Source organism: Bos taurus, chromosome 10 (assembly GCF_002263795.3).
Source record: "Bos taurus isolate L1 Dominette 01449 registration number 42190680 breed Hereford chromosome 10, ARS-UCD2.0, whole genome shotgun sequence".
Lineage (NCBI taxonomy): Eukaryota > Metazoa > Chordata > Mammalia > Artiodactyla > Bovidae > Bos > Bos taurus.
The window spans coordinates 73,501,366-73,516,658 of NC_037337.1; the positions used below are offsets into that span (position 1 = coordinate 73,501,366).

The window sequence follows — 15,293 nt, forward strand, 5'->3', positions numbered from 1 at the left end:
TCTCATTTTTAATCTGTGGTGCTTGCTTTTTAATGTGCTTTTAACTTGCAAACCTTGTCTGATTGTGAAACTAGAAAGTCAGCAGGGACATAGGATTTGCCTTTTTTACCCCCTTTTCCTTTAAACTCCTTCCCACGACAAGGCAATGTGTGCAGCACATGACCCTGACTCAGGTCCTCCAGGCAGCTGACTAATGGGACCTGAGCCACCCGCTGCATTTTGCCGGCCCCAGCACAGACTAGCCACACTTCATGGCTCCTGCCACGTGCCCCTGTGAAGAGCCATCAGGCGACACCATCAGGCTGTGCCACTCCCACTGGCCTTGGCAGCAAAGAAGGGAGGCTGGAACATTGAAGCTTGGCATTTGGCAGGGAGTGCCCTCGGGTGCTGAGGGCACAAGTCCAGCCCGAGTTCCCAGGGAGATGGGTGATGTGATTGACCTAACATGCCGCGAAGCCCAGACAGGCTGGTTCAGTGAACAGAAGGCATCAGGCAAACCTGCGGCAACCCACAGGCAGAGGCAGGCACAGCGGCCTCCAGGGAGGCTGGTGTGGACCTGGGGCGGGAGCCTCCCTGAGTTTGGATCTTGGCTTGGCCATCACTCTGGGTGACCCTGGACAATTCCATAACCTCACTGAGCCTCCATTTTCCTGTCTGTACACTGGCGGTGGAATTACTTACCTCGTGGGAGGGTAAGGGGAAGCTGAGAAATAGTGTAGGTCAGGTACCTGGCAGGGCCCCTGCACACTGGTGAGTTCATGACACAGTAACTGCTATTTCTGTTGCTAACAAACACAGCTGCATGCCTCCTTATTGATTATTCGTACAATTCTGTAAAGAATTTTTTTCTTTCCAAGAATTTGAGCTCTCATTTTTAAGTCTGATGGTTGTAGCCGGAAGAGAATTGTGAAATGCTTTATCATGTTTTGAGGTTCTTTGGTTACTTATCCCTAGAGTAAGACCTAGAAAAGTTATAGAAAGGACTTACCTAGCCAAGAATCTAGGTGTATCACAGATGTCTGGCTGAAGATGTCAACTCACCATAGAGTTTAGGTGAACCTTCTACCTCTGCCCAATAAAGGGTTGGTGTTTTTTTTTTTTTTTTTTTCTTTTAATATGCTACAGCCTTTTGCTTATCCCATGCTCAGATGAATATCAAGTAGCCAGAAGTTTCCTGCCTGTGATCAATTCTAATGCCTTCTGTGAAGGGAAATGGTTGTAAATTATTACCAGTTAATTAAATGAGTGTTTCCGTTGAGTCCTGTGTGCAGGCTTTTATCCAAGCCTGTTTAGAATCATGGAACATTACAGCGTGAAAGGTTGTTATACAATTATCTTGTTTCATGGGCAAGAAGACCAGATTCGGGATGTAGGTGATTTGCTCAACTTCTGCAAAATGATGCCAAAAGAAACACTGGCTCAAGATGTGTGGTGGGGGAGGGGAGAGAGGGTCTGGCAGTATGGTGGCACGTCCAGCAATCCGAATATGATCCCTAAGCAGTGGGCCTGTGTAGTCCATATACTACTGGTTTGCCTTGGGGCCATCTTGAAGTGCTTTTATATTTTATGAAGTACTGTCACAGAGTATTTATTGTAGGGCAAAATACTGTCATTCCTATTTTATAGGTGATGAAATTGAGATGGTCAGATGACCTCCCAATTTGGCTCACTAGACCAAATCAGCAGCTATTTGTTGAGTGCTTACTTGGTTCAAGGAACTCTGCTAGGTCCTTTGGAGAATTAAAAAAAAACAAAATTGTCAGCTCCCTTGGGAATGGAACTTACATAACTGCAAGTGATGAGATGTAAGTCTGTGAAATTTTATCTAATTGTTCAAGGGCTTTGGTAAATACTAAGATAATAATCGAGAAAGGAATTTTGAGACTGGAGGGATCGATGCGCATGTCAGGATCTTCCTGGCAAAAGTTTCTTCCTTCAACTTCTGTAGCTGAATCATCTTTGCCAGGTACACTCAGCTGCTCCTTTCACCCTCAGCCCCAGGGAACTTCTCTGGGAAATCCTGAGCACCTGGCAATGATCCTGACCCTAGAAGTCATCCAGCCAAGGTTGGGATAAGTGGATAGATGAAGAGAGAATGGCTTTCTAAGCAGAGACAGCAGCACAAGCACAGGTGTGGCTATACCACAGTGAGGAGACAGACCTGACTAGCAGAGCAGGTTTAAATAATGGAAATTTGAAGAAGAGGTTTGGGTTAATTAGTGGGGATACAGAAGGGAGCTCACGGTGCCCTGGAAAGCCAGGTGAAGCGGAATGAGTTTTCTTCTGGAGGCACTGGGAAGCCTCTGGAGGCTTGGATGGAGGAAAGTTGATGAGAGTGGCACTTTGGGAAGAGCATTTGGGCAGTGAGATGTAGGCACTTGTTTTGTTTGTTTTTATACCATAGATGTTTTAAATTTTGGTGCAGTCCAATCTATCATTTTCTTGTCACTTGTAATTTTGCTGTCATACATAAAAAACCATTGCCTAACCCAAAGTCAGGAAAATTTATTCCTGTTTTCTTCTAAGAGTTTTATAGCTATAACTCTTAGTTTTAGGTCTGTGATCCATTTTGATTTCATATTTACATATGGTGTGAGGTAGGGGGTTCGCTTTTATTCTTTTGCACGTGGAATACAGTTGTCACAGCACCATTTGTTAAAAAGAGTATTCTTTCTCCATTTAATAGCCTTGATGCTCTCCTGCCCCTTTTTAATCCCTTTCTACCACTTGTCCTATTTCTCTTACCCATCCCCAGGCAACCACAGATATGTTTTCTGCCAATATAGAAGCTATATGTTTATAGCCATGTAAAACTGTATGTTGTCTTGCTTTTTCTAGGCAGAATATTCTCTTTTGTGTTTGCTTCTTTTATTTACTATTCTTACTTTTTGCTACATACATCAATAGATTATTCTTTTTATTCTTGAATACTAGGGCTTCCTAGGGGGCTACTAAGAGAATCTGCATGCAATGCTGGAGACCCAGGTTCAATTCCTGGGTCGGGAGGATCCCCGGAGAAGAGAATGGCTACCCACTCCAGTATTCTTGCCTAGAGAATTCCATGGACAGAGGAACCTGGCAGGCTGTAATCCATGGGGTTGCAAAGAGTCAGACACAACTGAGCGACTAATACACATTCCATTGTATGGCTATATTGTATTGTTTAAAAAGCCCTTGTGAACATTTGCATACATATCTTTGAACATATGCTTGCATTATTCTTCCCTAAATACAAGTCAAATGACTGGATCAAATGGGAGATGTATGTGTACCTTTTAAGAAAATATCAAACTGTTTCCAAAGTGATGGTACCATTTTACAATCCTATTAACAGCATATGAGAATGCCAGTTGTTCCACATTCTTTCATTTAGTATCTTCAGACTTTTTAATGTTAAACCTCCTAATAGGTATGCATTGTTTTTGCATTTTGGTTTTAATTTGCATTTCTCTAATGACTAATTATGTTGATCTTATCTTTATGTACCTATTTGCCATCTTTATATATGTCTTCTTTGGTGAAATTAAGTGATGAAGCTCATTTTTTAAAAATTGAGTGTTTTTTTTGGTTTTAAAACAGAGTTAAGTGAGTTATTTTATGAGAAAAAAGTTACATATATTTTCTCCTGATCTGTAGCTTGTCTTTCATTCTCTTGAAAGTATCTTTCGAAGAGCAGACATTTTCATTTAAATGAAGTCCAGTTTATCATTTTGTTTTTTAATGGGTTGCACTTTGGTCTTATATCTAAGAAATATTTGCCTAACCCAAGGTCCCAAAGATTTTCTCTGATGTATTTTTCTTGAAGTATTAAAGTTTTAGGCTATATATTTAGGTCTGTAATCCATTTTGAGTTAATCTTTGTATAAGCTACAGTGTGTGAATTGAAGTTCAGTATTGCATATAGGAACATCCTATATGGGTTCGTAAGAATGCCATATTTTGAAGGCCATTGCTTTCTGAATTTCAATAAGGACTCAGGAGTTGCCCTCCTCACTAATAGAAGTGGTCTATAGGAAAGAGGGCTTAGTTTATTCTCTTCTCCCTGAATGACTGTTACAGAAAGAATGCTCAAGGTCTGACTTTGTAAGTGGGACCTCCTGGGCACTCTGACCTCAGCCCTGTTATAGTGGACATTCTGTAAGTGCCATAGATGATGACAAGGTAACCCAGGCCCTGATTTGGAAGGCCATGAAGCTGACGAGCCGAGTGACTGAATGACTGGATTTGGGATTCAATGAGCCTTGGGACCCATAGAAGTGAGCTGAAATTCTGTAGAAAAATACAAGCTTAGGATTTGGGGCCTAATCACTGTTTAGGATGTGGGAAGCAGAGCCTTACAGCAGGTAGAGGAGATGCAAAGGTTTTAGTGGGTGACAAACTCAGGTTGGGTCACTGGATCTTCTCTAAAGTGTTCGTGACGTCTGCAGCTGCATCACTAAAGGGCACTGTCAGTGTTGACATCAAGGTTTGTGATAACCTTGCTTTAGACTGTTAAGGTTTGGTTGCACCTGTGGGCTGATGTTCACTCTTTCATGGCGGTGTGGAGAAATTGGAGCTTATCTGGAGGAAACTTATCAGAATGGTAAAGGAGGAGAAAACCATGTCCTGTGTGAAACTATTTGGAATATCCCTGTTGGTTTGTTAATTTACTCACTCACAAAACCATTTCAGTCCTCTTATGTGCAAGGCAGTGTCCTAAGTGACCAGGGCATAATGACTATAACAATAAGTGGGTTCCAACAATGGTCTCTGTAATGGTGTGGAGTTGGCCACTTGTCTAAAAGAGGTCTTGAGACTTCTGTGGTGGTCTAGTGGTTAAGAATCTGCCTTACAATGCAAGGAACACAGGTTCTATCCCTGGTCCGGGAAGATCCCACATGCCGCAGAGCAGCTAAGCCTTCGCGCCACAGCTACTGAGCCTACGTGCTCTAGAGCCCACGCTCTGTAATGAAAAGCTACCTCAATGAGAAGCCTGTGAGCAGCAAAGAAGACTCAGCACAGCCATAAATAAATCAATCTCACTCCCTTATAAAAAAAGCCTGATGCGCCCCTCTTTGCCTGGCAAAGTAATAAAACCATCTTTAAAAAGTAATAATAAAAATAAATAACTAAAACAAAAGTGGTCTCAGAAGGTCTTCCTGTAAAAAGTGAGTTTTGAGTTGACTCTCGATGGACCAGTAGGAGTTTGACAGTTCACAAAGAGAAGGATTTTCTAGATAAAAAGGCCGCATGCCCCAAATCACTAGGCAATAAGCTTCAGACAGGTAATGGGTATTTTCTACCATTTTGACCACATTCTCCATTATGCTGTCTGACCCAGAATCCATTTTGCTGATCTCTCAGCTTATAAATGAAATAACATGCCTCCCTGCAGAGTCTACAGATAATTGAAAGAGGCTGAGATATGGGTGGTACGTGTTTGGGATGGTGAGGACACAGCATGCAGGGCTGTGTGCCCTGCTGAGGAGTTTGGCTGTTATCATAGAAGGGAGAGGATGCATAGAAGGATTTTAAGTTAGAAAGTCAGATGTTCACTTTTGAAATGTCAGTGGTAACAGCTGGAGCACAATGAGTCTGGAGACAGAAACCAGCTAGGAGGCCGCTTCTGCAAGATGCTAGGTGAGGCAGAGGGGGAGGATGAAGAAGAAGGGGTGGGTGGGCCGAGAAGATTCTCAGAAAGTGGACTTGGAGTTATGTGGTAGGATTACATGCACATGGTGAGGAGTGTGGGCTGCTGGGAAAATGTGGAATCAGGAATGGGGGGAGTCAGTTAGTGGGTACAAGATAAGACTTTTACTCTGGACATGTTGAATTAAAGGGACTTGTCTCATGAGACGTAGAGATGGAGACTTTCAGAAAAGGTGCGTAGATAGGTTTGGAAGTAAAGTCTGTGCTTGAGACTTAGGTAAGTGACCATACCCTTTTGGAGGTTCTGATGTGTTTGTGTTTTCTCTTACTCCAAAAGATGCTCAGGTGGGTTTTGAAATCATGAATCTGAATATTCCAATGGGAGGAAAAGAGGACTTAGGAGCAGCAGGGTTTATAGAGAGATTCATGAAAGAGGAAGCTGTCCAGAGCATCAATACTGCAGAGAGGTCAGCCGAGGGAAAGACAGACGCATTTTTGGATCTGACCATCAGGTGCGCACATGGGTTACAGGAGCTGTTTCAGTGCTGGGAAGAGACAGGGAAACAGATTGTAGGGGGTGGCATGGGTGTTAGATGGTGTACAGGGGAGGTGGTCATTGACTTTATTAAAAATATGACTTATCCTCTTAGGCTGCCAATTTGGATAAGCCTTTTTGGGTGCAAGTGATTAAAACAAAACAAACAAACAAAAAACCTTACTCAAACTGGCTAAAGGAAAAAGAATGTAGGGGCTCAAATAACTGAGAAGTCCAGAAGAATCAAGCAGCGCTTGATCTGAGGCTTTTAATGACATCAAGACCTGGTCTGTTTCTTTCTCAGCTCTCTCTCCTTTATTGGCTTCATTCTGCAGCCCAGTGTCATAAAATGGTGCCAGACATTCCCAAGTTTCTGTCCTTCCAGATTGAAGTTCAGCTGGAGTGAGATTGTATCGCTCCCTATAGATCCAGGATTCCTGATTGAACCTATTTGCATTTTGTTGCCCAAAGCTGCACCAGTGACTAAGGGTAGGGAGTAGCAAGTACTCAGATGGTGATATAGGGCATATGTCGGTTTCAGGCCAGTCATCGTGACTGAGGGAATTCAGTGCTCTGCTTGGCAAACTTGGTTCTCATGTCCACTCTGAAGCAGGGATAGAATCGCAGCTGAGCCATGGACTAATGTGAGGGCAGGGTGGTTCTCAAAGCTGAAGGGCTGTTGCCAGAAGCTGGCATGGATATTCTACCTAGAGCTAAAATATGTGCTACAGCTATAGGGCCCAAAACTAGGGTTGGTGAATGGGAGCTACTGGCCACTGCATTTCCACCCATGGAAGCTATTGGTTACAGAGAACGATTACCCTGGGGGACAGGAATGAAAGAGGTCAGCTGCAGTGGTATCAGTTGGCTGTCACTGAAAGTGTCTGAACAGCCCCCATGAATAGATGCCAAGCCATTGCACTGTGTAGATGGAGCAGTTAACCTTTAAGGCCACAGTGTCAAACTGTTTCTCTGTAACACGGTAAGGAATACATTTTTACCGTAAAGCCCAGTATGCCCTTATTATGCATACAGAACTGCAAACAATTTTCATGACATAGTACTTTTCCTTCATATTTGGCTTGTTCATGTTTTATGTTCCATTTAAAAATTTCTGTTGTATGAAACTCATCACATGATTTCATGTCTCATTTATTATTATTTTTTAATTTAAATTTATTTATTTTAATTGGAGGCTAATTACTTTACAATATTGTATTGGTTTTGCCATACATCAACATGAATCCACCACGGGTGTACACGTGCTCCCCATCCTGAACCCCCCTCCCACCTCCCTCCCTGTACCATCCCTCTGGGTCATCCCAGTGCACCAGCCCCAAGCATCCTGTATCCTGCATCAAACCTGGACTGACGATTCATTTCTTATATGATATTATACATGTTTCAATGCCATTCTCCCAAAACATCCCCGCCTCTCCCCTGCAGTTGGTAAAATCTTGTTCTAAGGTCAGAGGTCTTAGATGAACTCGGTTTATAGATGGTATTTGAGTCTGGCTTTTCCACCACAATGGTGGCTTGGGTCAAAATTGAGGATCAAACCTGTTACACTGTGAGAGCACCTGGTTCTCTTTGCTGGAGTCTCCTGCTTTCTGTCAGAGCAGCTCCTGACCCGTGCGGTGGAGGGACCTTCTTTGTAGGCCATCAGGCAGTGTTGGAGGGAGTTCACGTGTTGGGTCACAGAGGTGGCCTGGCAGTCTGTCTGTCTGGGGCTGGCAGCAGCTCCTTCTGTGTCAGCAGCAGTTGATGATGTGAGGTCAGTGTGTGCATGTGTGTGGCTCTGACAGGATTTTATATTGAAGATGAGGGAGTGGCTTTTAAAAATATTTTTGATTTGAAACAAGTCAAGGCAGAGAGTGGAGACAATTAGAGACTGACATCCTGTTTAGTCATCTCTCCAGAGAGTTCTATTTTCAGAGCTGTTCTATAAGGGTTCACAAGTGGTGTTAAGGTAGTTAAGGGGGTATTGTTAAGTTAGCCGTAGTCGTGATGCAAGAAGCTGGTTTGAACACTGGGGTGAGTTACAGTGCGGTAACCACGTTGATAGTAGTAGACTGAAGGCAGAGAAAGGCAGAGTTTATAAGAATCAGCTCTTATGTAGATGAAGCTTTCTGAGTCAGTACCAAACACTACTTTTGTACAAGTAAAAACAGGGTGTAGTGTTTAAAGACAGGTGGCAGTGAGCTAGTGTATGGTCAATGCATTTTTTTCCGTTCAGTATGGGTCACCTGTTGGCATAGTACAAGCAGTAAATAGTACTGTCAAAGTTCTTTGAGGTTGTCTCATGGGAGCAATGTCAGAAATGCTGAGTAATGATATCATGGACTTGGAGATGTGAGCAGTGAAACAGGGGATGGTTAAGACCTTGCCCAGAGCCACTGTGCCGATCAGACTGGAGTCCACGTTCTGGTCTAGTTTGAACACTGTACCATATGATTTTCAGCTCATTTAAATTTAATATTCTACTCAAAATACCATCCATGTCTATACTCAACTTCTCCAGACCTTTCTGTCTTCAGGTCAGAGGCAGAACTGAAGTCATGGGCTAAACTTGATGAGGTCTTTATTGGGTTAGCCAAGAAGTTCATTTGGGCTTGGCCAACAAACATTTAAGGACAATTGTAAATTTATTTATTTAATTACAATTAAAATATTGTAAATTTATGTATCAGAATCCATGGCTTAGAGGTGTTCATGGGTAGTTCAAAGTTGGCATGAAGAGGGCAGAGCCTGCCTACCTGGGCCCATGTGGTCAGAGACGGGCATGTTTTCAGAGGATGGGATCTAGTGAGAAGACGTCCTGCTGCCTCATTGGCAGGATGTCCATCTTGTTTTCTCAGCTCATAGGTGAGAACAGAAAGGAACCTTGATGTTCCTGTGAACAGTTGAGAGTAGGGAATGCACAGCACATGTCCTGCCTCTCCTGGTGCTTCCTGAAGATGAATTGCACTCAGGTGGAAATGGTATAGACAGGGACAGCACTCTTTAAGTCAAGCTCTTTACTTCCCCAAACTACAGGTGTGCAGCTGACCATACCACATGGGTTCATAGCCTTTTGTGTTGCCATTATTTTCTACTTTATATACTTGCCATGTGGTTTAGCAAAATATTGTTCTTACAAACGCTGTACATCAGTTAGGGATGTTTCAGAAACGGTGACCTTGTGTATGAATGCTTATCAATATCTCAAAGAGCCACAATGGAAGAGGAAAAATTTCAAGAGAGGGGAAACATTGCAAGGATAGTTTCATTCAGATCTGGTTTTCATCCTTCACAACTTCTTTCACTGTTACTTGTTTCTTGCCCATCTACTGTTCAGTGAAAGACTTAGATCTGATCTGTGGCTGTGATTTGCGCGTTGAGGCCTCTGTAAAGAATTTTTTGAGATCCACCAAAAGAATACTTCAAAATTAGAATATAACATATTTTTCCCTCTCTTTCTAGGTGGATCTGGAGCCAGAAGGGAAAGTGTTTGTCGTAATAACCCTAACAGGGAGTTTCACTGAAGGTAAGAATGAATTTGGAATGGTTTCTGGTATTTGTGTACTATTGAGTTTATACTCAATAGGAATTTCTATCATAGAAATTATAAAAAGAATATTTTATAAAAGATACTTTAAAAAATTAACTGTTTAAATTAGGCTGGTTGGTATTTTATTGCCTAATGGTCTATTGGTTTTGGTTGCCAGAGCAAATATATTTGCTAATTCTGGCAATCTTCTGTTTTGTTTTTTAATTCATCATCTTCTTAGTTCAAGAAGTTCTTGCCTCTTTTGGTTCATGTCTATTAAATTGTACTTAAATTTTTGGCTTTGGGCCAAACCTTTAGTTTGCCTCTTAATGTATTAAAAATTGAAAGATCATATTGTCTTCCTTATAATCTTTATTCCTGTCCTTCGAGTGATTCTTTTCCTCTTCCCTGACACTACCCTCACCTCCCTCTTTCCTTTATTTTTAATTGAGGTAAAGTTTATATACAGTGAATTGAATAGATCAGAAGTGAAGAATTTTATTTTAAAAATGCGTACAACCATGTAACTAGCACTCCAATCTAAGACATAACATTTCCATCCTTCTGAAAGTTCCCTGTGTCCTTTCCTAGTTAATCCCCTGCTGCCAGAGATAGTAAATGCAATATTTTGTTTTGTTTTTTCACTGTAGTTTAGTTTTGTCTATTCTGGAAGTTCATATAAATGGAACTATATAACATGTTCTCTCCTGTGTCTGCTGTATTTTGCTCAGCATAATTTCTGTGAGATCTATTCATGTCATTGTGTATATTAGTATTCTACTCTTTTTTATTGCTGAATATTCCATTCTATAAATGTAGCACAATTTTGTTTGCTCATTCTTGTCCTGATGGACATTTTGGAGTTTTCCCTGTTTGGGGTTATTATGAAGAATGCTTCCATCAATATTCTTGTCCATAAATTACACCTTGATTCCTCTTGGGTGAATGCCTAGCAGGGGAATTGCTGAATAACACAGTAGATACATGTTTAACTTTATAAGAAACTCACATGATTTTCCAAAGTGGTTGTATTCTTATATTCCCACCAGCAACGTGTGAGAGTTCTAATTACTCCATGTCCTCACCAACATTTGATGTGGTAATTCTCTTTAATTTTGGACATGCTGGTGGCTATGGAATGATAACTTGTATTAATTTGCATATCAAATTCCTCGCAATTTCTGTCCCTTTTCTAGTGGCTTTCCAGTGTTTCCAATTAATTGTTTTAGAATATATCTCTAAATATTGTTTTTGTTGGCAGGGTGAGTCCTTTGCAAGCTATTCTACCATTACTAAAATCCTTGCAAAGTTCTGTAGAGGTGTGACTTTATGGTTTGTCTGTTTGGTGTTGGCATTTTGCAAATTGGTGACACCTTTGAGAAATGATTTTCTCTTATCCCATTCAACCCTTCTCCTTCATATGGGCAAATTATCTTAAGGTTAATATTTTTCAACTTGTCTCAATTGTTGCATCTTATCTTTTTGCTCTGATATTGAAATTAACAGAAACTTGGCTTACTTGAACATGAAAAAACTGTCCAAATTATAGTTTAGGCATCTTCTGCCTGCTCACAAGTCTTTTGGTTTTGCTTGGCATTTTGAACAAACAGGATTCGCTAGAAAAAATGAATCTGCTCATAACTCAGTCAAATAAAATATAATGTAATATTACAGAACACTGCTGATAGAACATTCTTACAGCACATGGAAGGTGGGTACAACCATGGTTTAGACAAACCCAGCAGGGAGTGTCGGGCATGAATGAGGAGTGGCTAGGATTCTGAATATGCTGAACTACCTGAATATGCTGCAGTAAGTTGCAAGGGGCCAGAGGAGTAAGGCCATGTGGATTAGACCAGGTCTGATGGTGCTGTTGTTGTTACATGACATCTCTTTTTAGAGTTATGTTGGCTTTCTAAGAATAAATTTTATTACATTTCTATCTTCCTTAATTGTACACTAGAAACATGAGAACAATGGTGCTGGAATAGTCCTCAATATTCTCATAGTATTAATTTATTAGTTAAAGTGCTAAAGGAATGTCAAGTGTTACTCAGGGTGAGTTCTTACTAGGCCATTGCAATAATATTCCTTTCAGAGGTGACCCTGGGTAAAATAGCGAGGCAGGCCAAATTCATCTTGGGTAATTCCACTGACCCTTTAAGTTAGTCCTTCCTGTTCTCTGTCTTCAAATGTCTCTTACTCCAGAAAGATGCTCAGTGATCTCCTCTCTCCAGGAACTCTTGCTAATAAGGAAGACAGGGAATTCATGGGCTAATTCATACCACAGTGATAGTGATCAATATCTTAGCATTCTACCCCTCTTAGGTGTGCCTTGTATTTTTAAATGATGTTAAAAGGGCTGTTTTACCCATGAGAAGGAGATTTTTAATGTTCAAGTTTCAGGATCTGTAGCATCACTGTGTGGGCTGTATTTTAGAAGCTCAGAGCTGGTCTCCCTGTCTGTGGGAGCCTTATCTTGTCAGTTTAGCTCCTAGGCTGGGGCTCAACTTGAGCTGGCACGTTGCTGCCGCCTTAGGGCACAGCTTCCTTGTCAGATGCAGAGAATGTGACGGGTGTCTCTGTGCGTGTTACGCAAGGAAGGATTGGAGCTCCCCAGCCCCCACGCTCCTGCCTCAGCTGTGGCAGCACATGGACCTGGCTCTGTGAGAATGTCCCTGGTTTGGCCTCTCTCCTGTCAGCCACCCTAGATCATCTCTGGCTACCAGGTAGAACGTTTGGAGCTCTAGTTCCCACCTGGGGTGCTGGAGGGCTTTACATAAAGAAGCAGGGTGAGGTCAGGCTTGCCTGGTGTGGCTCAGGCTCTGAAGGGGGCGTTGGCCTGGGATCCCAGAGGGATTGTCAAGGCTCAAGAAATGTTGGTTGATGAAAGAATGAAATGATGCCATTTGCAGCAACACGGATGGACCTAGAGATTGTCACACTAAGTAAGTCAGGCAGAGAAAGACAAATATCATATGATATCATTTATATGTGAAATCTAAAAAATGCTACAAATGACCTGATTTACCAAACAGAAACAGAATCACAGATTCAGACAATAAATTCATAGTTACCAAAGGGGAAAGCAAAGGTGTGGGAAGGATAAATTAGGAGGTTGGGATTAACATATACACACTACTATATTCAAAATAGATAACAAGGACCTATAGCATAGGGCACTCTACTCAATATTCTGTAATAACCTGTATGTGAAAAGAACCTGAAAAAAGAATAGATACATGTATAACTGAATCACTTTGCTGTGCAGCAGAAACTAACACAACATTGTAAATCAACTATACTCTGAAAGTGAAGTTAAAAAAGAAAGAAATCTTGGTTGAGCCTCAGTGTACATCTGATCTATCTCACAGGGTTATTTTGAAGGTCAGATGATAGAGTGTGTAGGAAGGTGTAGAGTGTTCTATGAAGGCACATCTCCATGTTCCTGTTGTCATGGCAGCAAGATTCCTGTCATTCTCCCCACCCCTGCATGGCACCCATGTATACTCAGCAGGTGTATTTTATTTCGACACTGTTTTTCTTTTATACTAGAAGCCTCAAGAATTTATTGGACAGTTTCTAATGTGATATTGGCTTATCACCATGCCTGTTTCCCTTTCATGGCCTGCTCTACAGGTTCTGCCATTAACCGAGATGCTGTAATCCCAAGGCTCTCCTTTAAAAAGCAATTGCTTAAATGGAGGTATGGTCTGAGATATACCAGACTGGCATTACAAGCTGCTGACTAGTCCTTATTTCACCCTCTCTCATCTTCTCATCTTTTGATAATTGTGCTGAATTTGCAGCTAAGGCAAAAGAGTTTTTATTAAAAATAAGACATGACATGAGAAATCACATGAGCGATGCCTGCCGGGTACAGACCTGTGATCTCATCACAGATGCTGGGGATGTAAAGATGAACAAGATACAGACACTGGAATGAGCTCGTCTGCTGTGGGCAGATGCAGCCTATGTGTACGGTGCGGGGGCCCAGGGCCCAGCACAGGAATAAGTCCAAGGCATGGTGCTGGCTGGCAGGAACATGTGATCAGATCAGCCAGGAGATTTTAGAGGAAGCTCCACTGGGGAGGAGCATGGTGGAACAATCAATAGAGAGATTGCTGGCGGAGGAGAAAGTTCAAGAGGGGCAGACAGCGTGTTCACAGGCATAGGGGTGAGAGAACAGTGAAGAGTTCCACAGACTGAACATAGTGAGAGGGGTGCTGAGTGAGAGGGAGTGTGGCCAGAAATGCGGCAGAGACTTGGGAGGAGGGCCTCATGCACATGGCTCAGTGGTAAAGAATCTGCCTGCCAATGCAGGAGAAGTGGGTTCAAACCCTCAATTGGGAAGATCCCCTGGAGAAGGAAATGGCAACCCACTCCAGTATTCTTGCCTGGGAAATCCCATGGATAGAGGAGCCTGGTGGGCTACAGTCCATGGGATCGAAAGAGTCAAACACAGACAAGCAACTGAGCCCGCAGGCATGCACAGGTTTGCCCAGGACAGTCTGAGTTTGTCTGCGGTACCAGTGTAAACCACTCACAGCATCATCTTGCAGTCTCATTAGGACCCTAGGTTAGAGGATAAACTGCATGGTTACACTACTTCTAGGCTTGCAGACATGATGGGGTGCCAGTGAAGGGTTTTAAGGACTGGGAAAATCTTACTTGGTAGCCATAGGTACATGGGGCTGGCAGCAGGGGCTATTAGGATCATAAGAGGAGATGGGTATAGATAGCCAGTAAGAGACAATTAAAGTTTTCTAAGAGAGAGATTACTAGAACTGGAGTTAAGTTGGAATCTGTGGGGATAAATGGAGATTGGGGGACAGCTATGAGAAATATGTAGGTCTTGAAACCAGCAGGAATTGGCAATTCATGGGGTGTCAGGGATGAAGAAGGATGAGACTCCGGTGATGCTCAGAGGATGTTGTGCAGTCATTCACCAGACTAGAAACATATCAATAGAAAGTGGTGAATTCAGCTTTGAGCAGGTGGAGTTTGAGATACTTGTGGGAAACCCAAGAGGAGATGCTTAGTAGCAATAAGAGTCTAGAGTTTGTTAAGGGATCTAGGCGTGAGATATAGCTCTGGCTGCCAGTGGGAGCCAGTCTGGAGACTAGGACCCACTGAGAAGATTTAGAAAACCAAGGGTGACTAACAGCAGATCTCTGTGGAATACCAATAATTAAGAATCTGGCTCACAGATTATAATTTGTCAAACTTACCCAAACTCTGTTGAAGGTTTACTTAATGAACGCTCATTTTGTTAGTATATTTATTACTTATTCAATAATATTTGAATGCTTACTGCATGTTAGGGACTGTTTTGCCAGATGGTAGAACATCTTCCAAATTGACATCAAAATGTTTGCTGATGAAGTTTGGAGAAAGGACAGAACATAAAAGACTTTCAGGAAAAAAAATATGCATAAATTGGCGTTAACAGCAGTAGCTTCACAATTTGATCATGAAGTGTGCTATGTATAGATTTATGTTTAATGCTGAGATGAGAGGATGAGCCTGCTTCAGAACCCAACATTTAACTGAGATGGAGCAAGAAAAACTCTTCATGGAAATCTGTCACAGAGCTGAAGG

General features: G+C 42.1%; 1 protein-coding gene across 2 annotated transcripts in view; it reads left to right on the plus strand.

The window, feature by feature from the left end:
• Positions 1-15,293, plus strand: part of PRKCH (protein kinase C eta) — a 232,007-nt gene that overhangs the window by 64,675 nt on the left and 152,039 nt on the right. For both annotated transcript variants that reach the window (NM_001076863.1, XM_010809464.4), the window contains 1 exon segment: positions 9,626-9,689. In NM_001076863.1, the coding sequence (NP_001070331.1) occupies positions 9,626-9,689 (64 nt within the window).